The 24,895-nt window shown below is 42.9% G+C and overlaps 1 protein-coding gene across 1 annotated transcript; it reads right to left on the reverse strand.

The window, feature by feature from the left end:
* On the reverse strand, positions 1-24,854 carry LOC134198469 (endoplasmic reticulum lectin 1-like). Its single transcript, XM_062667879.1, has 17 exons — positions 24,728-24,854; positions 24,576-24,659; positions 24,129-24,206; positions 23,867-23,956; positions 23,610-23,670; positions 23,491-23,543; positions 16,020-16,160; positions 14,846-14,928; positions 14,731-14,787; positions 10,089-10,158; positions 3,731-3,826; positions 3,513-3,572; positions 3,407-3,454; positions 2,333-2,388; positions 1,753-1,830; positions 228-303; positions 1-171 (listed from the first exon to the last, which is right to left on the reverse strand). Exons 1-17 carry the CDS (start codon positions 24,848-24,850, stop codon positions 97-99), a joined length of 1,329 nt encoding a protein of 442 aa, XP_062523863.1. The 5' UTR covers positions 24,851-24,854; the 3' UTR covers positions 1-96.
* Between the last annotated feature and the right edge of the window lie 41 nt (positions 24,855-24,895).

A 24,895-nucleotide genomic window follows, 5' to 3' on the forward strand; every position in this document is an offset into this window, starting at 1 on the left:
TGGAAAGAAGATACGTCAATTCTATTAAATTTGTAATGTTGCATGCAACAATAGACAAGAATATTAACAATCTGAAGTTTACTGCTGTCTCCACGTTTACTTAGACGGCATAGAAAAGAGTCCATACTCGTTAATCGTCTCTAGTAACTCGCACACAATAGCAGCTTCCACCTGGATTGCACACAATAAGCGTACGTGACTGATTCGCACACGGATGAGTGTCTTACAGTTAGAATGTATTGACAGCTCAATGGCTCCTCCAGTGACACAGACACGCGGCTTGGTTTAGCATCTTTTACACATCTAGAGAAAAGGAGTCAATGCAGTGACATGAAATGAAGCAGGAAAATGTGAGATATAAACAGATAGGTTTTTGTGTACATAGAAAGAGAGGCATAAAGGTTTGGCCCAGCAATCTGGATATACAATAATGGGAGTGATTGATCGGAAGGTTAATGGATACATAATGAGATGTGAGGGTAGATTGTGTGTGTGTGTGCATGTGTGTGTGTGTGTGTGTGTGTGTGTGTGTGTGTGTGTGTGTGTGTGTGTGTGTGTGTGTGTGTGTGTGTGTGTGTGTTGCCGTGTCACACTTGTCTTAGCAAACACTGGGGGTTGTGCTAATTAATCATAACACCCTGCTGTGCTATCATGTGCAAGGTGTGTTCTCGCATGTTGAGCTCACCCAATTGCCTCTAATTATGTGTGTGAACTCTATCATGTAATCAAGCAATGCTACTCAATTCCCATGCAAGAATTGAAACGTCTTCGAGTGCCTTCTCTAGCTGTAGGGACCACATGCATGTGATAGAACAGCAACAGTTGCCTGAATCTACCAATGCGACAAAGTCTTTCACTACAGAATTCCACAAGTCGTGCTGCGGATTCGATTTGCTCAAGAAACAACTGCCGGACCAACACAAAATAGAGCAATCTTCTTTGATTCATTGCTGTGATACGTAATATGAATAAACTGGAATGTTTTGACAAGCGCTAACCCCAGCTAACCCCAGTGCTAACCTTACATTTAGCAAGGGCTAGGCTAGCCCTACTCTAACCCGCATTCCAGTTGTAAACTGACATGATTATTGTAATTGGTTATGCTAAGCAGTAGGAAACCCAGTTCTAAACCCTACTGAGAACACAGCCTCTGTGTGTGTGTGTGTGTGTGTGTGTGTGTGTGTGTGTGTGTGTGTGTGTGTGTGTGTGTGTGTTTGTGTGTGTGTGTGTGTGTGTGTGTGTGTGTGTGTGTGTGTGTGTGTGTGTGTGTGTGTGTGTGTGTGTGTGTGTGTGTGTGTGTGTGTGTGTTGACTGAGTCTGTGTCTGTCTATCAGCAAGTTTGTACAGCAAGTCTGTCCATCCAACCTACATTCCATGAAAGTAATCACTAAATTTCAAGCATGTCGCACAGACAGAGACAGACAGACAGAGACACAAACACAGACACAGACACGCACAGACACACACACAGACACAGACACAGACAGACACAGACAGACAGACACACACACACACACACACACACACACACACACACACACACACACACACACACACACACACACACACACACACACACACAGACACACACACACACACACACACACACACACACACACACACCACAGATACAAATACACACAAACACACACACACACACACACACAAACACACACACACACACACACACACACACACACGCACGCACACACATATTCCAGGAATTATCTCATTTTCATACTACCAACTAACTTGAGTTTTACTTGTACGGTTCGTGGTTGCTGCGTTAGATCGCACACATCACCTCCAGCATAATAGTGAAGCACAAATCTGAAACAAAACCTCAATGTGAATGATGTGGTGTAAGTACTATATTTAATTATTTAATGTTTACGTTTGATTTGTAATCATAAGTAGACACGTGTGTGTGTGTGTGTGTGTGTGTGTGTGTGTGTGTGTGTGTGTGTGTGTGTGTGTGTGTGTGTGTGTGTGTGTGTGTGTGTGTGTTTGTGTGTGTGTGTGTGTGTGTGTGTGTGTGTGTGTGTGTGTGTGTGTGTGTGTGTGCTGTGTGCCAATGTGTGCAGACGTGTGTGTGTGTGTGTGTGTGTGTGTGTGTGTGTGTGTGTGTGTAAGTGCATACGTTCAATTTGACTACACCAACTTTACTTAGCAATGTCTCTACTTCCAAACACTACCAGGCTACACACACTGAAATGTATCCAAACAGTCACAAACATATTTAAAAAGAAAAATGCAGTCTAAGGTTTTTTTACACAATTTCATATTAAAAAGTAAACTTCACAAAGAAACAAATCACTTAGAGTTAACCTACCCTGAAAGCTTTTTCATCCTGTTAATAACCTTCTTCTGATACCACTCTTTGTGAACCTGTAAAATACAAAGGGAAAGTACGTCACAGTCTATCACAATAAGTACAAAATTCAAAAGCAACAAATACAGACAAACTACAAATTCGAATACAGCAAATGCTGTTAATACATTAATGCAGTCATTCTGATGTTCACATTGTGTGAATCTAGTCTCTCGTAGCCAGCCCTCCCTTTTTCTACTTTTTGGTCGGCGGGGATAGAAAAGGGGAGGGGCTGACTACACGAGACTAGTGTGATTCACTGAATATATAGTTTTGAAATTCAATCAAATCAGAACCCACAAATTTACACACACACACACACACACACACACACACACACACACGCATGCACACACGCACACACACACACACCATATACACAGTGACACACTGACACACACCACACACACACACACACACACACACACACACACACACACACACACACACACACACACACACACACACACACACACACACACACACACACACACACACACACACACATTCATTTATTGATTGTCCACTACTCGTGTACGAGTTCATGACTTCTGTACTGATTAGAATTCAACCATGGCTTCTGTGCTTGTTCATGTGCATAGAGACCAATACATGTTATGTAGAGAACTTTTGCAAACGAAGAGATTTCAGTGAGAGCCCGATTGTGCAAACCGTACACTCATCCTCACAAAACCGAGTTCCTGCTGATAGACCAAAGTTCGGGACAACCAACAGACGTCAGCCACGCGAGGTGCATCCAGAACATAATCAATGGAGTCGTGAGAAGCAAGCAAAACAGAGTTCAGCAAACTACGGGCACGGGCATCAAACATCCAGAACACACACACACACACACACACACACACACACACACACACACACACACACACACACACACACACACACACACACACACACAACACTCACACACACACACACACACACACACACACACACACACACACACACACTTACGCACACAAGCCATTGTTCAAACTCATAATCTAATCACACTTTGTCTACAACCATCAGTACCTGCTCATCCCAGTGGCCAAGATAGATGTCCGTACGACCACCTTTCTCCTACAAATATGCACACACTATGTACATAAGTCATTGAAATCAACAAGTGTACCCATACCACATGAAACTGTTTAACATATTTTCCATAACACACTTCAAAATGCCACCATCCACTTCCCTAAAAGAAAAAAATTGTTGTAGAATTATTTAATAGTTATAATAAAAACATTAATAAATAATTAACTAAAATTTATTATTCAATAATTAATTAATTAATATTAGATCAAGTATTAATTAGTCAATATTTAATTAATTTATTACTAATTACTTACGTACTCCTTTCAAACAATGCTCTCCAGCAAGAAACTGCTTCACAACTGTCGGATCATCTTGTGTAGAAGAAATGTGTTCTACATCAAAACCCCCTCCACTCTAAATAGAAACATGACATGAGGTGCCATAGCTAATACTGAAAATATGGTCATACAGACTTATGTATGGTTGTTGGTACTAAAGTCTGTCCACTCTGACTTCTCCCCCCTAACTCCCCCATCCCCACCCTGGAAGCTTGTGTGGTTCTTGTATGGGCAGAAGTTTCCAGCGTTTATCCAATGAGCACAATTAGTAATTACCATATATATATATATATATATATATGGGCACAGTCTTTGACCACAATGGAACTGACCATCTAGCGGGGGACGATAGGTGTCGGAAGTTCTACGGTGCAGTCAATGCTGCAATTGCAAAGTTAGGAGGTTATTGTATGTCCGATCTGGCATGGAAACAAATTATGGAAGTTCAACTGTTTCCGGTCCGAGCATATGGAAGTTGTCTTGGGGACCTACAAAACGGTGTAACTGTTAGGTCAGTGAACCGAGAGTACAGGAGAGGAATTTGCAAAGGTCTAGGAATGCGGGATAGAGATTCCATAACTGATTGGGCAGCTGGTTTGCGGAAGCAGCAGACAAGATGAAGAAGGTGCATGTATTCAAGTAATATCATAGTAAAATGTGTTGGATGTTAATGTACAGGCGCAAGCCTAGGTCTCACAATACGGTAACTTGTTCGTACAAGACCTTAAAGACTCTAGTATGAGGGTTTAGATAGTGTCTACGTAGAAATTATTTAGTCTGTGTGTTTGTTTACGTAGATTCGTGTGTATGTGTTGCCCTTGTTAGAGGAACTGCACTTTCTAGTGTGCTACAAACACCAATATATAATATATAAGGGGTGGGTTTGCCTTTCAATTAAAGGCTGTCTATTGGTGTGTCGTTATGCCCCTCCATAATGGACAAGTGGGGTCTTTACACCCATTTGGGTGCCCAACAACCCGGCAGGTGAGCCAAGCAGGGTACATGTTTCCGTGTCGTCCACATGGCGATCAATTGACTAGCCACATGTAGTCCACATCAATTATAGTCCACATTGCTAGTCAACATGACTAGCCAATTCGATATAGATTGTAGGCATTACGGTGACTGCGAACTCGTGAATAGCATGCCTAGTGGATATCAATGACCACTACGAAAGCGCTGAAAGTCATCGTCAACGGACCGTTTGCCAGACCACAGAAACTCCCCAACGACTGAAACGAGTCATAGTCTCATGGACAAAGCTAGAGAAACATGATAAAGAAAGACAGACAAGTTTCATAATTTACTGTCATCACTGGGGTTTGAAACCCCAAACCATGGAGTGGTAGCCATTGTCACTAACCACTAAGCCATGGTGGTGACATGCTTAGAGTAGCTAAGTAAACAGTCTGCGTTAATTTTATTTTATTTTAAAATTAATTCAATAAATTAATATACTTTAAAATTTAAAATTTAAATTTATAAATAATAAATGAATACTTGCTAAAATAAATAATTAATAAAATAAATACACACATGGGCATAATTATGGAGCCACCCTGAGCATGTGACTTAGATCTAAAAATTATTGGACTTTCATAGACACTTCAAGTACATGCATCTACAGTTGACAGCTGCACTTTGTAGTGAATTCAAAACAAGTTATAATGGTAAGGTAATGGCTCTGATTGTGCCATCCTCATATCAGAGATTGAAGGTGATGTTTGTCCTGTTGAGATCGATACATGACTGCTTCTTGCATACTGTCAGTTCTATAAGTAAATTTGAAACTTAATGATAAAAATCATTTTCAAAAAGCTTCTAAACAACAAAATGACTTTGTTTATGTCAAAAGACATACTCAAAGATTAAATAGAGACTATACATTTCAGTTTACTTGCATATTGTGAGTCTGCTCTTGTGACATCACAACATGGAGGCGGGTTGGACACGGTAATGCTTGGCGGTGGTGGTTAGTCTGGTCATTCTCTTGAGCTTTTTGTTGCTACGGGTTGTCAAACCGTCCAATCAGAACAATTTAAATACCCAAATAGCATGATTTGATGTAGAATGAGCGGGTCAGCCGGTGTATTAACAAATCTTCAGTGTTCTTTTGATTTCCATGCCTCAGCTGATATGGGGGAGGGTGGCTCCATAATTGTGCCCATGTATTTCAGCTTGATTCACATGGAGAACACTCACCAAAATCAACCATCTTTCAACCGTTTACTGCAGACTTTTAACATAACAGAGAAATAAAGCATTAAAATAACATTTGTGGGTGTGTTTAGTACCCGTATGTAACGTCAGAGTAACTTTGCTGGTTTTAGCAAGTGGTAGAACAACGATTGGTCAGTGTTTCTCCAGTCAAGGGTTTGAACGTTGGACTTAGATATCGTTGTATACGTTAAAATAATTAAAAAATATTTTAAAATTTAAATTAAAAATTAATAATAATTAGTTAAGAAAATAAAATTAAAAAAAAATAAGACCGCACCAAAAAATTGTCAGCTTGGGGTAACCCACCCGCCCGTGTTTGGAGGGCTGCTAGTAGTTTTCTCGAGCATGCGCATACCGAGAAATAAAATGTTTTCTGTTGCTCTGTGCGTACACGTGTCCAAGGGAGCACGCGTTCTGAGAGATGGCAAGATTCTTCGTGTGTCTGGGAACTGTAGACTTTGTGAGGTATTGCAGGAGGTTGGATTAGGTAATCAGGTGGATGATGTACACAGCGTGCAAACTGCGACCACAGACACTTCCTCCAAACAAGACGCAAAGTTAGATGATGAGGTGCAGCTGCATGCCGAGTTTAAGCCTCGATACGTGTACTTTCTTTTGAACGTACGTCCAGTCTAACATTTGACAGATTTCAAAACGTCCTGCCTTATGGTAGGTGGTCTTTTTAGCTCTAGTACCTTAACTAGTACTTTTTAGCTCTGAATTTGTGTTATCAGGTTGTCAAACGTCGATGGTAAAACCATATCTGACATAGATATCAAAAATAATAAAATAAAAGTCCGGCCGCCTGTCTTTTTCTGCTGCATGTTACCCCAATCAGACAATTTTTTCGGTCCGGCCTAATAAAACAAATTTAAAAAGTTAAAATAACAACGCTGATGTTAAACAAAGAAGCACTACAAAGACCTCTCAACTCTCACAATTACGTCGTGAGACTCACGATTTATGGGCATGTCTCACGATCTCATGATTTCTCACGATTGCCAGCCCCTTTCTCCCGACAAATCTACCATGAGACACTCAGACAGTCGTTTTGCGCAGCCCCGTCTTTCCGGACATAGCGGATTCTAATACAACTATGGAGCATCAAAAGGAGACCCTCTTTATACCCTGTACACACAAGTATGTATAGCAAGCCAAGCCAAGCCAAGCCGAGCTGCGCCAGCCCAGTATTCTAGCCCACGTTTACACGACCCACTCTGTAGAAGGAAGCCAATGTGTGTCACTAACATGCGTTAGATACTTGAGCTTGACATAGCTCATGTTACCTCACGGTTGCAATGGACAGAAGCCAAGCTGCTCGAGTTTTTTCTCTATGCCTTTACAAGTCATATCGAGAAAGCATAGGACATATACGAGACGTCGTAGGTCTAGCGTCAGGCGACTGTTGCACGTTTGCAGCGGCGGAGTTCAAAAGCTAAACTTCTTGCTCATCTTGGTCGCTCAATAATTGGATAAGACACAGAGTCTCAGTCTCGCTCCACGCTATTTGTACCATTTTCGCCCAGAAGTATTACGTGGCGGAAAGGGGTCTGGCTATGAGAGACTACCAAACGAGCATGCGTGGCTCGTTTTCCAGCACTCTATGCGCTTACACGATGTACTTGACCCGAGCCAGCCCGGGCTGGTGTACGCTGGTCCCGGCTAGAAATATCAAGCTGAGCTGGCACGGCTTGGCATGCATTTACTCATACCATAGAAACCAAGCCAGCATGGGTTGGCCTGCTTACACACATATACGTGCACGCACACACACACACACACACACACACACACACACACACACACACACACACACACATACACACACACACACACACACACACACACACACACAACTACATGCACGCACACACACACACACACACACACACACACACACACACACACACACACACACACACGCACACACACATGCACACACACACACACACACACACACACACCACACACACACACCACACACACACACACACACACACACACACACACACACACACACACACACACACACACACACACACACACACACACACACACACACCACAGAAACCAAGCCAGCATGGGTTGGCCTGCTTACAACAGCTCGTGTAAACGGGGTATTAGACTAGTTCATAGATCATTAGTGTCCTGCCCATGATTTTGGAGTGGTGGTTGGGAGTCCAATGCACTAATTAAGGAGTGTGGTCTATTTCTCTATCAGATATCTGGGAGAGATGTACAAGCTCCTGAACAATCAAGCATCGTCGCAAAACAGACGAGAAAGCACAAACAGAATGCATCGCACTGTTGATGGGCCATGATCTGACAGACCATACTAATATCCCATTTACACTGACACGACAAATCAGGACCGACCAGTCCGTTCGGGTACTCCAGCAAGGTGTGAATTGGTGACCGAGCCAGCATGCATTATAATCACATGACCGTCACGTGTCTTGAAAAAAAGGATAAAACATGGATGCTAGAAGAGTTGCTTTGTGTGAGTTCTTTTTAAAAACCGAAAAATAGAGTGTGACGGGTGAAGTGGCATAAGAGACTGCAGCTATTGCACGAACGAGGAATCGCTATCAATCTAGAAAACGAGCAGCCCTACTGCTTGTGGTGATGAACTGACTCTGGATGGCTTCGTCTTCCCACAACAAAATCAGATGAAGGCTTTTTGTCATCACACCAGGCCGTATTTGAGAATAATTCATCAGCTGCACATGCTTTATTGATATTCAACCAAGCCACCTACTCTAATCATGTTTACAATACGCGACGGGACACGGATGCACCGAGCCAGCTCACTTAAGTCGACCTGCCCACTCCTGCCACTCCCAACTTGGCCCGGTCCAGTCCGTTCGAACGTGCCAGTGTAAACTGAGTATAAGTAAGAAAGCTGAAACTTCGGTCAACAGTCAGGGAACTACGTTGCCCAGTCTCACGTTTCTACTATGGCATGGTTAGACGTTACTATCCAATGGAGCAAGCAAAACACTAGCTAAAATACATTAGTGGTGGTCAGAACATGTGGAGTGATGGTCGGGCCTGAATACCTCCGACCACCGTGGGCAGAATCCTGATCATGTCTCGATGCATTCTAGGTACTTTAGGAGCACTTGGAACTGTTAAACCTAAAGTAGTTACTTCCAAACGAGGACAGAGAGTAACTCATATGGGAGATTGGCTGAACAACTCGTGTGGCCCATTCTCCGCTTCTGTGGCTGGCTGGACTGTAACCTTCCTGCAGGAAGATAGTGGGTCTTGTATCTTTCTTTCAGCAAGTTTTAGTATTTTGTGAGAGTTCCGTTTTAAAGGTGTCCACTCACGATTCACTGAGCATGTGCAGACACACCCACACAACTTGAAAACATGCCACGATTTCAAGTTGTGTCATAACAAAGCAAAGCAAGGGAACACCTTAGGGTGCACCACATTCTATGACATACAGTCTTTATTCCTAGTGCAAAGAGAAAGGCAAATCATGTTCTCATCCGCCACGGCAGTTTCGCTCATCGTACTTAACATTTCGCGAAAGCTAGCGACAAGTGTGTTAGGTTCTTTATCAATATATTTACCATTTACCATCTTCAAATAGCTTGCTGTTGAACGACAAAGCGCTTTATCGATCGTTTTCTTGTTGCACGTGACACGGAAATCGGTGAAAACCACAGCATTATCGTACTAACATGATGACATCCGAAACTCAGAGCGTAAAAGTAGCCGTGGAGAAGTGCCGGATGCTGCCGACAATGTGGATCATGCATCTATCGTGCATGATAGCTACTGGCCTTGATGTTCCAGATCCATTTTCGGGTCACGTGCAACAAGAAAAAGATCGAGAAATCGCTTTGTTGTCAACAGCATGGTATCTCAAACTGGAGAATGGTAAATGTGTGGATAAAAGCACAATTTCAAGTTTGAGTGGATGTGTCTGCACATGAGCGTGAATTCGTGAGCGGGCACCTACGGGACATTTATCTGGTCACGTGTTATGCTGTTACCTAGCAATTCATACTTCCGGTCATACGTCAGGCGACCACCTTCACTACTATACCCTTTAGTGTTTCACGTGTTGGTAATAGAACGCTTTAATTTCAACGAATTTCACTTACGGCATGCACGTCTTTCGATTGAGACGACCAAGATTCATGTTTTGCATACTCCTTCATAACTCTCGGATATCTACAAATGCAACACACACACAGAGATCTTTACTCAAACCAAATTATCACATATTAGTAGATCATCACCAATCCTAATCTGTCAGACATCTAAACACTTTACTACAGAAAGACAAAAAATGAACAAAATATGACGAACAGAAAACATCAATAACATTTACATTGATACTCCTAAGAAATACACACACACACACACACACACACACACACACACACACACACACACACACACACACACACACACACACACACACAATTCCCAAAAAAGTTTGGCTGCCAAATGTTGTGGTGTCCTGTGCAGCACTTATCAAAGATTTAGAATGGAAGGGCTGACAACATCAGACTACCTGGAGTACTAATTACGAAGTACAGTAGAACCTCGCTAATCCGAATTACTTTGGCACCTTGCCTTGCATATCCAGATCCTATTGTGCAGCCTGCGGTTATCTAGTTTTCAGCATATGCGCGTATCTAACTACTGTAAATCCACAAATTTTCATACGCATCTAATTTCGTACATTTGACCAGAAGACCTTTCGTACGCATCTTACTTTTTATCCGGCTTTCACTGACAATCTTAGCGCACGCTAGCACGGTAACTGTTTCATTCCACGTGATCATCGCGTCGCTCGTCATTCATGAGTTCCAAGCTAAAGCAAAGAGGTATCCATGTGTGGCTGACGTCGAAAGATAAAAAGAAGAACAATACCGCTACCTAATAGATCATGGCCACTCAACCTAAATCGAGCGACATCCGGGATTCATCAATACAACATCATAGCTGCGAACGACGGTGTAGAGGAAGCTCTGGATTGAGATAACTCGCCAGCTAAGCGAAGAAAAAGAGGGCAGTATCACATCTACAACTCTAAGACTAGGGTTACCAGTGCCCAAGTTGTGGAATTTCATTTTGATCTTCTGTCATGGTAAAACCAGTGTATTGTTTAGTTAGATATTGTGTTGTAGTACATCATCAACTTTGCTAATTGCTATTAGTAATATCAGTTTGTCATTTAAGAAAAATTTAGTACGCATTTTAATGTAGTACATTTAGGAGTTTTACGACCAATACAAAAAAAATGCGTACGAAAATTCGTGGATTTACAGGACATTAGGCTATTGTATTGGAGGGATGCATCTAACAATACATTAGACTATTATCTAACTTTTAAATCCTGACTGTGTCACGTTATTTAGAAGTGCATGTAGTCGTTGCAGCAGTGTCCTTTACGACAAACATGACATGTGAATGTGCTATTGGTCTGGGTGTCCGAGGCAAAGTCTGGACCTCCAAGGCTTCGAGTTTTGACATTTTTGATAATCCAAACAATTCACTAATCCGAATGTGGCTTGGCGCAGGGCTATACGGATTAGCGAGGTTCTACTGTAGCCAGTTTTTGATAAAAATACGATAATTAAAACTATTAATTACATTGCACTTGCTATCAACAGTTACGTACGTGTCTATTAAAGTACAGAGCCTTTTGTAGAGTGTAAGGAGTCCTTCTCTTGAGTTTACAAAGCAACACGTTGTTCAATATATTGACACAGGTGCATTCCTTCACTAAACAGCTTCCTGCGGTAGATAGCTCTCTATAGGCGTGTTTCCACTAGCTGCAACTTAAAGGTACACTCCGTCGTTTAGCGCTACACCCACGCAAACTTGATTGCATAGCTACGCAATGATAGAAGGTTGGTCTGAACTACAGGCAAAGCTGGATATGAGAGCGCTAGATATTAGCAACAAATAGGCTGAAAACAGAGCGCATACGATGGTCAAGTGAGAAACATTCCATCAACGTGTGCTAACGCTATTACTGTAGAAGCTTTGCTACAATCAAAATGCACAAAAACAATCGCGAGACGTTGAGAAAATGTGCTCGTGGGTTATGAAACAGGCATGGATGCGCATGCAAGGTGGAAGGGACCAACTGCATTGCATTTGTGCGCTTGTGCTTATCACATGACCTAATTATTGCTTAAAATGTGATTATCATTTGCGCTCTGTTTTCACACTGATATGTAGCACTTGCTTGTTCAAACCTGGTTTTGTGTAAAACTTAACCTATTCGGTGCCTTCGACCTGAGGAAAGATGACGAGTTGGTTTGCGCGTGACCCAAACTCTGCCTCAACAACGAGATTGCAAAATTGCTCCTGTACGTTTAATATATTTTGTAATGGTGACTATGCTCTGATATCCAGCTTTGCATGTAGTTCAGCCCAACCTTCCAAATTGATTGCGTATAGTATGCAATCAAGTTTGCGGGGGCATAGCTAAACGACAGAGTGTACCTTTAAACTAGTTTAGCCTAAACGTGTTCACAAACTAAACCAGTTCAAGAAAGTGACTGTTTCCACTAAGAATGTCGATATCAAGGATGTGCAAAACAAGCCGTCTAGGAAAGCCTCATTTTGAAGTATTGGGCTGCTGTGTCACCAAGTCAGGGCAACTGTTGGTTGTCACTGATTCAGCATCTGTTAGTAGGAATTGCATGACGATGACAAAGGACACTGTCTTCTCTCTCTCTGCAGCTGCTGATTTCTTTCCTCTAGTTAACGACCCTTCCATCTTTTAATTAAGGCATCTACTCACAGATGCTGAATCAGTGACAACCAACAGTTGCCCTGAGTCGGCGACAGGGCAGTCCAATCCTTCAAATTAAGGCATTCCTAACATGTTGTTAGGAATGTTTGTTTTGCACATCCCGGATGTGCGAGTTCCTAGTCGAAACATTTGCTTTCTGGAACTGGAACTGGTTTAGTTTCAAACGCATTTAAGCTACACTAGTTTAAGGTGCAGCTAGTGGAAACACGGGCTAATACTTAAACTCAATCAGCACATCATGATAACCTTTCAAACCACACTAATAAAGTGTGAAAACATTTTGAAAAAATAAGGAAGATTTAGGGTTGCCGTACAAAAAAAAAGGATAAAAACAAGACGATGTAAGGGTGTGCTGTGACATCTTTTATGAATTCACTCATACAGACTGAGCAATACCTCGTCCCTTCAATGCACCATCTTGCAGGGTATAAAACACAGGATTCTCGCTAGAGATTTTTGGGAGCATGGCGGGATGTACGGGTCCACAACACATACAGTCTGCTCTTTACAGTTGGACAGGCGCACTGGAGCCGATCTCAAGCGAGGAAGGCTTTGCATTGTAGCCATTGCGTGTAACAAATATTCAAGTGCCCTGGCAGGGAAATCAACTTCGATCGCCAGAAAGCTAGCTCTTCTTAGTGGTGTTCATAGGTTGCGAACTACACTACAGAAAGTCTGTCTAGTCTAGATGTTGATTGACGTGGACCACTGTTGTTGCCTCCCATGAAGCCATGACGTCTAGAGTAGATTCTATGTGTACATTCCCGGACAAGAGGTACGCTTTCCGGGTCACTCAGGACTAGAATCAGAGCCAGCACGTCCAGGACTGCAATCAACACTTGTGCGTATGTTTGGAACGAGGCTATCATCCCTCGTTATATTGAAAGAGCCTAGATTTGTGGCTATTGTCGCCTTTAGTACTGCGTTTCAGTAGTATGGAATTCTCAAATATTCATTAGCTGTAAGACTTTGGACTGCTATCTACCGTTTCTGAGCGCGGTGAACTCCTACTGGAGCGTGTTGCAGCGCCACTCTGCCACGCTGTAGAGAGAACCCTGGTATATGTAGTGCAGAGGCGAGTAAAAGCTCTCAATTTCGAACAGTGCAATACGACATGAAATATAGAGGGTGCTACCATGTACCACAATCTGCCCACCGCTGTATAAGATTTGTCTGAAATTATCAACTTTATTGCTTGCAAGAAATTTGTGGGTCGTAGGTGTCCCATTTGTAAGAGACGAAACATTAAAGGTCGACTCCTGCAACTGCAAATTGGTAGCCATACCGCCCACCAACACTTCGTCTGAATATCCCGTATCTGAAAATCAGGAAAGGACGCGCAACCAGCTTTTTCTAAAATTTTCCTGACAGTCTGGAGCTCAATAGAAACGACCGTCACAAGCACGACGTCTAACATGTTCTCTAAGAACCAATTATCAGTTACCCTGTAAAAGGAAAGTTTTGTGGGCAAAAAATGTGTGATCGCACACCTCATCGCACATCTAAATTCCACACATAAGTTTTCCCTTGAGCACGCTCAGTACCAAAGCACATGCTAGCCTCGTGCCTACCGGGAATATCCGAAACAGCACCCAGTCAAAGATCGCCCGCTGGATTGTATTGTTGTTACAGTAGTAATTATAACTGTAAAATATGGCTCTAAGTGGACAACTACAATGACACTGGAAATTTGATCCTTCCTGTAGTTAGTCACATGCATAGCCTGCATGCATTCAACATCTACACACGTAGCAGAGTGGCTACAAGTTCTACACATGGCCACACCAACAATGCCTGAATAGCCACGCCCACAAAGACCACGCCCACACTGCAGTGCTTTTACACTATCCTGAGACACACAGACAAAAAAACAAACAAACAGACAACAAGCAAGGAAACGAAGGTAAAGAATAAACTCTGATAAAGACAACAAATGTAACAAAATCCCAAGTTCTTCCATCACCTACCTTGGGGATCCATCCATTGCATGGCATTCAATGTCGTTGATGATGTCCTTCTTAGGGCTAGAAATGAAGTACACATGATAAGTGTGTCAGAGTGGGGATTTGATAACAGACATACATGTAGGCTCGATTTTTACAGAGAAGAGCAGTTGCTACGATGACTTCGTATTCACACGTCTTTATCTCGACCAGCAAAAGAATCTGAAAATAACCAAACATAGTTATAACTTTTAAAGTTTAGATGTGTGTGTGTGTGTGTGCGTGCATGTGTGTGCGTGTGTGTGTGTGTGTGTGTGTGTGTGTGTGTGTGTGTTTGTGTGTGAATGTGTTTGTGTGTGCATGTGTTTATGTTTGTGTTTGTTTGTGTGCATGTGTGTTTGTGTTTGTGTTTGTGTTTGTTTGTTTGTGTGTGTGTGTGTGTGTTATAGCTCAGTTAGTTAGAGAGTCGTCCAATAGAGTTTACATCCGAGACCTTGAAGGGTTGCAAGTTGAAGTCACAGTGATGGCGAGCTAGGGCATTAATTTCCTTAATTAAGCAAGAAACTCATACACAATTGCGTCCCTCGACTCAAGTATAAATGAGTACCTAGTTTTGACTGGGGGACTAAGCAGCCATCGGCTGTGACGTGACATCAGCCACTGGGGTCATGGTGAGACTACAGGTGCTCACACCACAGTTGGCTACACAAGCCGGTGCTCCTGTGAGTACATGGCCCGGCTCCAGGGCTTTGCTAGCACAGGCCCAGGATTCTCCTGAGTAGCACACAGGAGTCCAGCTATTAGCTGGGGGCATATCCAGTATCTGGCAGCTCCAAACGATTAAGTGTGTGTGTGTGTGTGTGTGTGTGTGTGTGTGTGTGTGTGTGTGTGTGTGTGTGTGTGTGTGTGTGTGTGTGTCTATGTGTGTGTCCACCCACTCATCCAACAATCCAAGGCAAACGACATCAGAGGTTACTTTACACTGCAGCTTTGATGGTTGTGGACTTACTGCTGTAAATCATGCCGGCCTAGTAAACCACCAGAGACAGAAACATGGTCAGTCCCTGACTAGTCAATGTCAGTACTGTCACCAAACATTCCGCCAACAAGGCCTCCACAATCACGAGCGTTTCTGCTGTCAGAGAACATCCACTCCTCCGATATAGCCCATGGTGACTTTGGCCTGCATTGTTTCTCATTGAAATGAATGCAGCGTGAAGTGAAGTGTGTGTGTGTGTGTGTGAGTGTGTGTGTGTGTGTGTGTGTGTGTGTGTCTGTGTGTGTCCACCCACTCATCCAACAATCTTCCTTACCTCGTTTATTGCCATTTCATTACAGATGTACTTAATCGTTGACCGTCGAGCTGTGTGGCCCTCAAGATCACACGGTGTACCGTCGGTAATGTCGACCCCGTAGTATGGATATGTACGACCCTGAACAGTGAGCGTCGACACCTACAATACAACATCCAATCACAGTAATTTTCAGCTTAAGTGTCATACAAAACGGGACTTTGTAAAAGTCACGAGACTTGGCGAGTAGCGTTACTCTAGAAGTACAAGGTTGGACCAACTTCTGGTCTGGGGACTATGCGACTGGCTGACTGACTATGTCTGTCACACTTCAGGAATGTCCCACTCTTTCTTTGTGTGGTCCAATCAGGGAACAGTATTTCCTTTATGTCATACATGGCAACCAAAGACAATGGACGAACAGCCAATCGTATGCGTGAAACTTTCATGAGAGATTTTCTTACCAGAACAGTGCAATTCATGTTTACGATTGTCAGGTCTTGTCTGCAACTGCTCATGCAAAATCAATAGTTTTCTTGGTTTTATTATATCTATACGAGAATCTAACATTACATAACCATGAAAGATTTTATGTCCCGCATACGATGACTCTACTTCGACGACTACAGGCTATTTACGGACTTTGTGGTCATGAGAAAGGGCATTTGCAATGTACAGTTTTAGATACATTTTACAGGTAGCAGGTTTAGAAAGAAATACTGTAAATCAACAAAATTTCGTAAACGGAAAACTTTCATAAATGTCCAAATTCTCCATTTCATAAGCAGCAAAACTTTCCTAAGCGTTGATGAACATAGCCACTTTCTGTGCAGAACATCAACACGAAATCGACAGGATCAAAACCACAGCACCACGAGTAAGTATCTGCTAAGCGCCTGCTCTCTGTCCGCATTGACTTTGCACTCAGAAGTGACTAATGATGCAGCTATATTTGTTTACCACACTCAGATGTTACTTGATATCCCATTAACTGTACATTCTAGAGGTCATATTACAATACAAAGATGTTAGGTAACAGTAGAGGAAGTCGCAGGCTATCAAGATGAAACAGAGCGAGAAGATAAGTCAGAAATATCAAGGAACTACTTGCGAAACAAGAGCAAATGTGAGTTGATGTCAAAGCAGTGGACTGTTTAGTGACTTTGTTAATTAGCCACTTCCTCTATTAGCAGCATTCTTGTTGTAAGACCATACCTTCTTAATGAGTTAAGATCCCTAACGACTCTTGATATGCAAAAGCCTCACCAAACCACCTGTAATACATACGCCGTCGTTACCCTAACTATAGAAAATCTGGGAACTTGCGATTTCGAACGATACCTAGAGCGTCACTGTCTGCCCTATTGTGCAACAGTTACTACAGATTTTCAAAGTAGAGAGTCAACGCAAACAGAGAATAGGCATGTGTATGTCCTAGCAATATCTCTCAGGTGTCCACGTGCGGACATGTCAAACCACAGCACCACACATAAACATGTGCTATTGCCTAGGCATGTGTCCTGCCTCACATTTACAAGTGACAGAGCGTGTTCACACCAACATCTGGACTAACTATGATTAGGCCAACCTTAGCACAAGTGTGTTCACACAGCTAATTATGATTAGTAAGTCAGTCACATGGGCATGTGAGTGTAATTAGCCTCGACAATTTTCATCCGTTATATCCGGCAAGAATTCTCATGAATTGTCTTGACGAATCCATTGCTTTAAGTTTGAAGAGAAAACATTTAGTTTGTTTTCTCTGGCAACTCCTTCAGGGATGACAGGAAGTTGTCACATGTAGAGGCATGCATGTAGTATACATCTGCCTGTGCTACCCTATACGTCGCCATGTTGTTGCTGCGTTTGTACGTTCAAACATACAACACCCACATCAGAAACATCGGCGGCATGCTCTTCTTGTATACTGCCGGACATGCCAAAGTCACGTGCAACCACTAACGCCACAAATGTGGTTGTAATACGACTCTTTATAGTGTTAGAATGACATTACACTAATCACGATTAGGCCCGCTGTGAACACGCTCTCAGTCTGTCTGGCACACGTGACAAGTGATGATTATTAGTACTATGCAAAGTGTCGCTAAAAACCGAGATGTACAAAAACTAGTACGCATTTACCTTTAGTAAATCTGAGATCACTTACAAAATTTACAAAATATAGACGCTTACAAAATTTTGTTGATTTACAGTAGCATGTAGATTCATAATTCTTCACGACAATTACTCCTATCCTACGTGATGTTCAGGACTTTGAAGGCTCATAGCTGTGGAAATGACGGTGTAAACGCAACTTCAATTACCAGAGAAGCACTTTACAACACTAAACCCTCGGCCGGTGTATGTAATTACTTATCTCGTCACGTGATATGTTTTGCATACTGAGATTCTAGCCCAACCCATTCGTCTCAGCTGAGGTTTCCAAAGTATTCGTTTAGCCAAACAAAGTGCAAAGGGTCTTCAAATTTGTGTACTGTCAGATGTGCTGTCATTGACAATGCACATTCCCTTCGCAAACTCCCGTAGAGCGCCAAACTTCTGTTGAAGACGACACTGGTTAATTTGCAGCAATACCGCAGCCGCTCAGCCACTTACACCGTAAATTCAAACTGTCAGCCACTAGGCAGAAACACTGTAGAACAAGTAAAATGTTATAAGTCAGGAACAGCTGCATGCACGTACCGCATGGCACATGAATCACCGCCTGGTTGTTGGTGGGAAAAACATGCATGTGCAAATGTAGACTAGGCGATTTTCTATGTGCTAAACCTTTATGTAAAGCAAAGGACTAAACACCATGTACAGGACGGATGCACGATGGCTGAATTCTTGTTAGCAGCTACCAAACAACGAGAGGTGTAGCCTTAGGATGACATCACCTTCGTCTATTGGTCGGCAATGACACCACTTCTTGTCTAGTGGTCGGAATAGCTTCATTTGTATCTACGCTAATCAAGTATAAATACGGTCGTACGATCGCATGTCGGATGACTACTACACCCTTAGCCCAGATATCCGAGCCTCGGGTAACTACTAAAGTCTGTTCCAGAATTAAAGTGAGTTGCAGCTTTGGAGAGTGGCTTAGGGTACCTAACACCGTATAATGTACCACATGCCCTCTTGTCGTAGAAATCACTTTCGGTGTCTCATTACCGTTGTTGGAATACCTTGCAAGTAAACTACGCAGAACAAAGTCAACGGTGCTGTAGATTCATAGGGTTCTAGACAGGATTTTGTGCAAACTGCCACTTATTTTAATAATAACTATGCCCACAATGACTTTAAGTGGTCACGCCCATAATTGCTTTCGATGGCTTGCTCACAAGGATTATACTGTACTAACCCTTACCTGCCCTATGGGAGGTAGGAATTGTGCTAGCACCTAGATAGTAGCTACATAGACAAAGAAAATGTAAAATTTGACTTTCGCCAGTCGTCCAGAATTGAGTAGTCCCTATCTCACAATCTCACTGTGGGGCGAGTCCACGTGTGTTACTCTAGAGACAAAATCTACATGCACAGGCACAGGCACATGCACACAGACACAGACACAGACACAGACACAGACACAGACACACACATACACACACACACACACACACACACACACACACACACACAAGGCAAATGGCAAATGGATAAGGAACTTCCGTTTGTTACGGTTATCTGGCTGGATTCCTGTGCACTACACAAGGGCTTTGGACTGCGCTGAGCAATCTCCTGGAGCCTGGCAGGGTACTTGCAGGAGCACCGACTGCGACGCCCACTGTGGTGTGGGCACCCGAAGTCCCACTAGGACCCCAGTGGCTGATGGATTTTGTCGCAGTCGAGGACCTTTGCCACCTCAGTCAATGACCATTTACTTATATATACTCCTGATTCAAGACAGGCAATTGTGTGTGAGTTTCTTGCCCAATGAAATTACGCCTGCACAGACACAGACACAAACACAGACACACACACACACACACACACACACACACACACACACACACACGCACACACACACACACACACACACACACACACACACGCACACACACACACACACACACACACACACACACACACACACACACACACACACACGCACTCACACAGACACAGACACAGACACAGACACACATGCTGTATTCACTCGAGTCAGAGTTCTGTCTCATAGCATCCCACTAACGTTACATGCCTGTTATGCAGAGAAGAAGACGTGCTGGATTACTTCGACTGCAGTGGGTGCAGGATGGCGTGGCTGGCGAGCCCACGTTACATCCACATACCCGACTAATTGAACAAACAAACTCCAGCGCATCTCATTTCAGGCTGACAAAGTCTGGCAGCGGCACTCTACCAGTTGTGAGAATGGTGTACAGTGGCTGGCAAGCATACGTCACATCCACATACTCAGTTAATTAAACAAACAAACTCTGGCGCATCTCATTTCAGGCTTACAGAGTCTCGTTTCTGGCCGTCGGAGGCAGTCCAGGCAAAATATGACTCTACGGTTCGTCTTGGACAACTGAACTCGACCGGGTCACTGCGTTTCGCGACGATCCAAGAGCGGCATTAAGTTGATCCGTGCATTACAGACATCCATCCAGACAGACCAAAGCGTGGGTTGTGTATTATAGTATAGAATTCAAAATTTAACAATTACAATACACTACTTATATTTTCTATAACCATCTCAAAGCAAACCAGTAAGTCTATCAGTGTGGAAAATAGGGAAATATTTTGGCTCGGACACACTGAGTCTAGGTAGGACATCATTGTATGGTGCAACCGCGTTACATAAACAAGTGCCTCCCCTACTGCAGCCATTTTGCACGTAATTTCTTACAGACAACTTCCATGGGAGAAATGGTGTTAGAGGCTGCTGAGGTTTTCTCTGGATAAAGCATGCTAGGAGGCACATAAGCTCATGAAATTTAAACACCATTGGAAAGGCTACTACATGATAAGATACAAGGTTTACACTATCATCTATGCGTATGGTAGATGTTTTGTCCAAACACATCCTAACACTGGTGCAGCATTTGGTGAGACAAACAACATATTTGGTGGGATAATGTCCTATGTCCTACCGTTATTTTCCACACTGTCTATGCTCTAGGTCATAGCAATATGGTAACCAAAGCTTCATTTTATAAAACTGCAGGAACATCTGTTTTGTTCATCTGTTGTGCAATTAAGAGTACAAAATTGGATATTCACAAGTGACCTATTTAGTGTGTGATATGATTACAATACCAAAGCTTGTCTTCAGGCGCTTCTATATATAGTTTAGTGCAACTGTATTTGTACAATGCATAGACAAGATGTTTCCTTTCACATTGATATAGTTTGCTTATGTAACAAAAACACTCCACAGAAGTGCTCCTTGATGATTTGGTCAATGACAGTTGGAACTTCTCCAACCGTCTACCAACTGTCATTTTGACGTAAAGACGGTCCTGGCTAGAACCCTGGTAGAAAGGAATAGAGAGAATTAGCGTCTGTACTTAGGGTGGGCATTGCATTCTCAAGCTGTTTCTAGTTACTATTTAGGACAATGTTCCAATCTAATTACAGTAGGTATGCAATTTGAATGATAGATGATTGACAAGACTCCACCTTCTATCTCAGTATGTTGTGCATGTGTGTGTGTGTGTGTGTGTGTGTGTGTGTGTGTGTGTGTGTGTGTGTGTGTGTGTGTGTGTGTGTGGTGCAATAGCTCAGTTGGATAGAGAGTCATCTTACGAAGTGTTTACATCCGGGACCTTGAAGGGTCGCAAGTTCCAGTCACAGTGATGGCGAGCTATGGCATAATTTCCTTAAGCAAGAAACTAACACACATTTGCTTCTCTCGACTCAGGAGTATAAATCAGCTGACATGACATCAACCACTGGAGTCATGGTGAGACTTTGGGGGCTCACACCACAATTGGCTTCACAAGTCGGTGCTCCTGCAAGTGCCTGGTCCAGCTCCAGGAGTTTGCAAGCGCAGACCTAGAGTTCCCTGGGTAGCACACAAGGCCCAGCTTAACAGCTGGGTGGTGTGACCTCTACAAGGCAGCTCTTAACATTAGGACTTTAAGATTTAGGTGTCTGTAATAAATCATAGAGCTTTCCAATGATACCCGTATGAGCTCAGTCTGTTCGCTAAGGTTACGCATCAGCAGCCCTCTTTCACACAACTGACTTTAATTCTGGAACGAACTTCAGTATATAAAAACATAATATAAATAAATAATTTTAACTAAACTTAAAACCCAACTATTCAGTGTATGACAAATCGGTTGCCTGGACAACCAGGATAACCAGAACTATGACCGGAAAACTGAAACGGCAGACTAGGGTTGCCCAAGAACAATCAGCTGAAAGCTACCCTACCTTCCAGCATGATATTTGTCTGAGCAAGCCTACACACGCGACATGACAACTGTGGTTGACATATCTATTTGAGATCCACAAGTGTATCAAACGGACAACTTCAAATGGCACCGCAAAATTGACGAGTTTCCGGTTGTCGAAGCACTACACACTCACAGCCACGTTTTGGTGCTGTAGTTACAATATTCATCCAGTTCGAGCGTCTGTTAGCATGATGGATGAACGTCGACTGACGGATATAGCATAATTCCAAACAGATCTGACAGTCACAGTCGTCGTGATATGATTGTACAATACATCCTATATGATGCTAAAATAAAGTCATGGATTTAGTTTGTGGGCAACTAGAGTAGAGCCTGGTTCACAGTATGACGCTGGCATAGCGTCCTGGACTCTGACAGTAAAGCTCACACGAGCATCAGCAAAGATGCTGGCACTGTACCATTCACAGGATTGCATCTGACGAGCGTCCATCGCATAAAGAACACACTACAACAGTGGTCTGGTGCTGTAAAGTAAAGTAACCATGTGGGTACAATGACAGACATGGACGACGACGTTTTGCTTTCATTGCTGCTGTGCCGTAGTCTCAAACGTTTTCTTTCATCCTTAGGTCATTGTAGTCATTTGACTGACCTTGCCAAACGCAGGGAAAACCACGCACACACTCAGTGAAAACTTCAATCGTCGAATCAATCGATGCAATGTGAACAAATAGAATATCCCGGATACGTCCAGTTGCTCTGACTGACTTTCGATTGGTTGAAAATGAGCATGTGATGTCATTGGACGCTGGGTAACTTCCGCCTAGGACGCTCAATTAGAAATTTTCTCTATTCCAGTGTCGTGGACACTCACCAAGCATCGTGCGAGCATCTCGGACGCTGACATGTTCACAGTGTGACGCTGATGCTCGCTCATCGTCAGCATCCAAGATGCTCACACGATGCTCGTGCCAGCGTCGTACCATGAACCAGGCTTAATGACCACGCAACTAAGACTTTGACGTATGGTTGCCCTGGGCCTACTTAGAGATGGGACGATTTGTCATACATTGCTAATGATCATTGCATTCCCAGACGAACACTCATAAACTGTTGACCACCTTTGTTGGCTGCTCCTCTTCATCGACTGATGAAGATGATGCAATAGGAGCCTCTGCATATCACAGAGAGAACACAAACGATCCAAACAGTTCACGATTGCAAACGTGCTGCATCCTACCTTCGCCTCTGGGAGCCAACAATTTGAACTTCCCGAGGTAATACTCGGTCAACTTTCGAGCCTGGCACAGATACACACTAAATCACTAACACATGTGGATACAGACATGTTGTATTGAAATACAGACACAATAAGTGCTGAAGCACAGCCACAACTAAATGACATACAAACATCTAATAATTAATTATTATAAATAATAGACAGCATGTAGTAGATATCAATTAGTGAGTGAGACTGCTGATAGCGTAATGACATACGTTTGGTTTGTTCGATTGTTGCGCTTGTTCTTCGTGGTACTGCCGCAAGTAACGACCATAGCAGAGTTCATACACCCAATACGACTCCAACTGTAAAAATTATAATAAAATGTTTAAATAGATAGTTACCATAGAGATGAGCTGGAGCTTCCTGTGTGTCACTGTGTGTGTGTGTGTGTGTGTGTGTGTGTGTGTGTGTGTGTGTGTGTGTGTGTGTGTGACTGTGTGTGTGCTTGTGTGTCTGACTACCACCATCACTTACTTTGTATGAACATTCTTCGTGCCTTAAAGCCTGCAGCAGCTGCAATGGATGAGGACCATCTGCTGGATCAATCTGTTCCTGAAAATAATCAAACAAAATAAGAAAAAAACACCCACATACAACACGACCAGTAATAGCAGTCAAGCTAGAAATTCTCAACTGAGTTTGTAGATCAACGAAGAGAACATGAAGAGTACAGGTAATAGTAGACCTCAGGCAGTTGTATTTATAGTCAGTTAGTGTTTTGTTGATGGTCACGTGACTTACGTCAGAACTCTTTCAAGTTGATATTACTCAGTTAGTTCTTGTTACTGGTCACGTGACTCACGTCAGAACACTTTCAAGTTGATATTAATCAGTTGGTCTTAGTTACCAGTCACCTGACTGACGTCAGAACGTTGATATTAACACGGAGGCTCAGTGCAATTTTAGGACTATCCCACACACCTCCTGATCTTCCTCTAGTCGTGGCAGCAAGCACTGATACATTTCGTTCTCTTTCGACCTCACAATAATAGACTCGATATTTCCCTGCACAGTGAAACGTACGATTGAAATCAACTACAACCCGCACACCCCAATATGAGGCCCCACCGCACCTTATCCTCAAGTTCACGTCCCACCTTCCAGCTAAAACTATACATGACACTGTCGTCGAACATACTAATTTTCGAAAGGCAGCATGGCGTCAAAAAGACAAACAACAGAGCCTTCAAAGCCATTCACACGCATGCGTAAATTGGAGACTACTACAACAAACTCACGTG

The sequence above is a fragment of the Corticium candelabrum genome, chromosome 2 (genome assembly GCF_963422355.1).
Source record: "Corticium candelabrum chromosome 2, ooCorCand1.1, whole genome shotgun sequence".
NCBI lineage: Eukaryota > Metazoa > Porifera > Homoscleromorpha > Homosclerophorida > Plakinidae > Corticium > Corticium candelabrum.

What these genes read in the sequence shown, in the direction of transcription:
- LOC134198469 (XM_062667879.1), bottom strand. Translation starts at nt 24,850, where the DNA reads ATGGCTTTGAAGGCTCTGTTGTTTGTCTTTTTGACGCCATGCTGCCTT. An exon ending in AACAATCGAACAAACCAAAC is followed by an intron (nt 23,671 to 23,866) that starts GTATGTCATTAC and finishes TATCTGTGCCAG; the next exon opens with GCTCGAAAGTTGACCGAGTA. An exon ending in GTTGGCTCCCAGAGGCGAAG is followed by an intron (nt 23,544 to 23,609) that starts GTAGGATGCAGC and finishes TGTGATATGCAG; the next exon opens with AGGCTCCTATTGCATCATCT.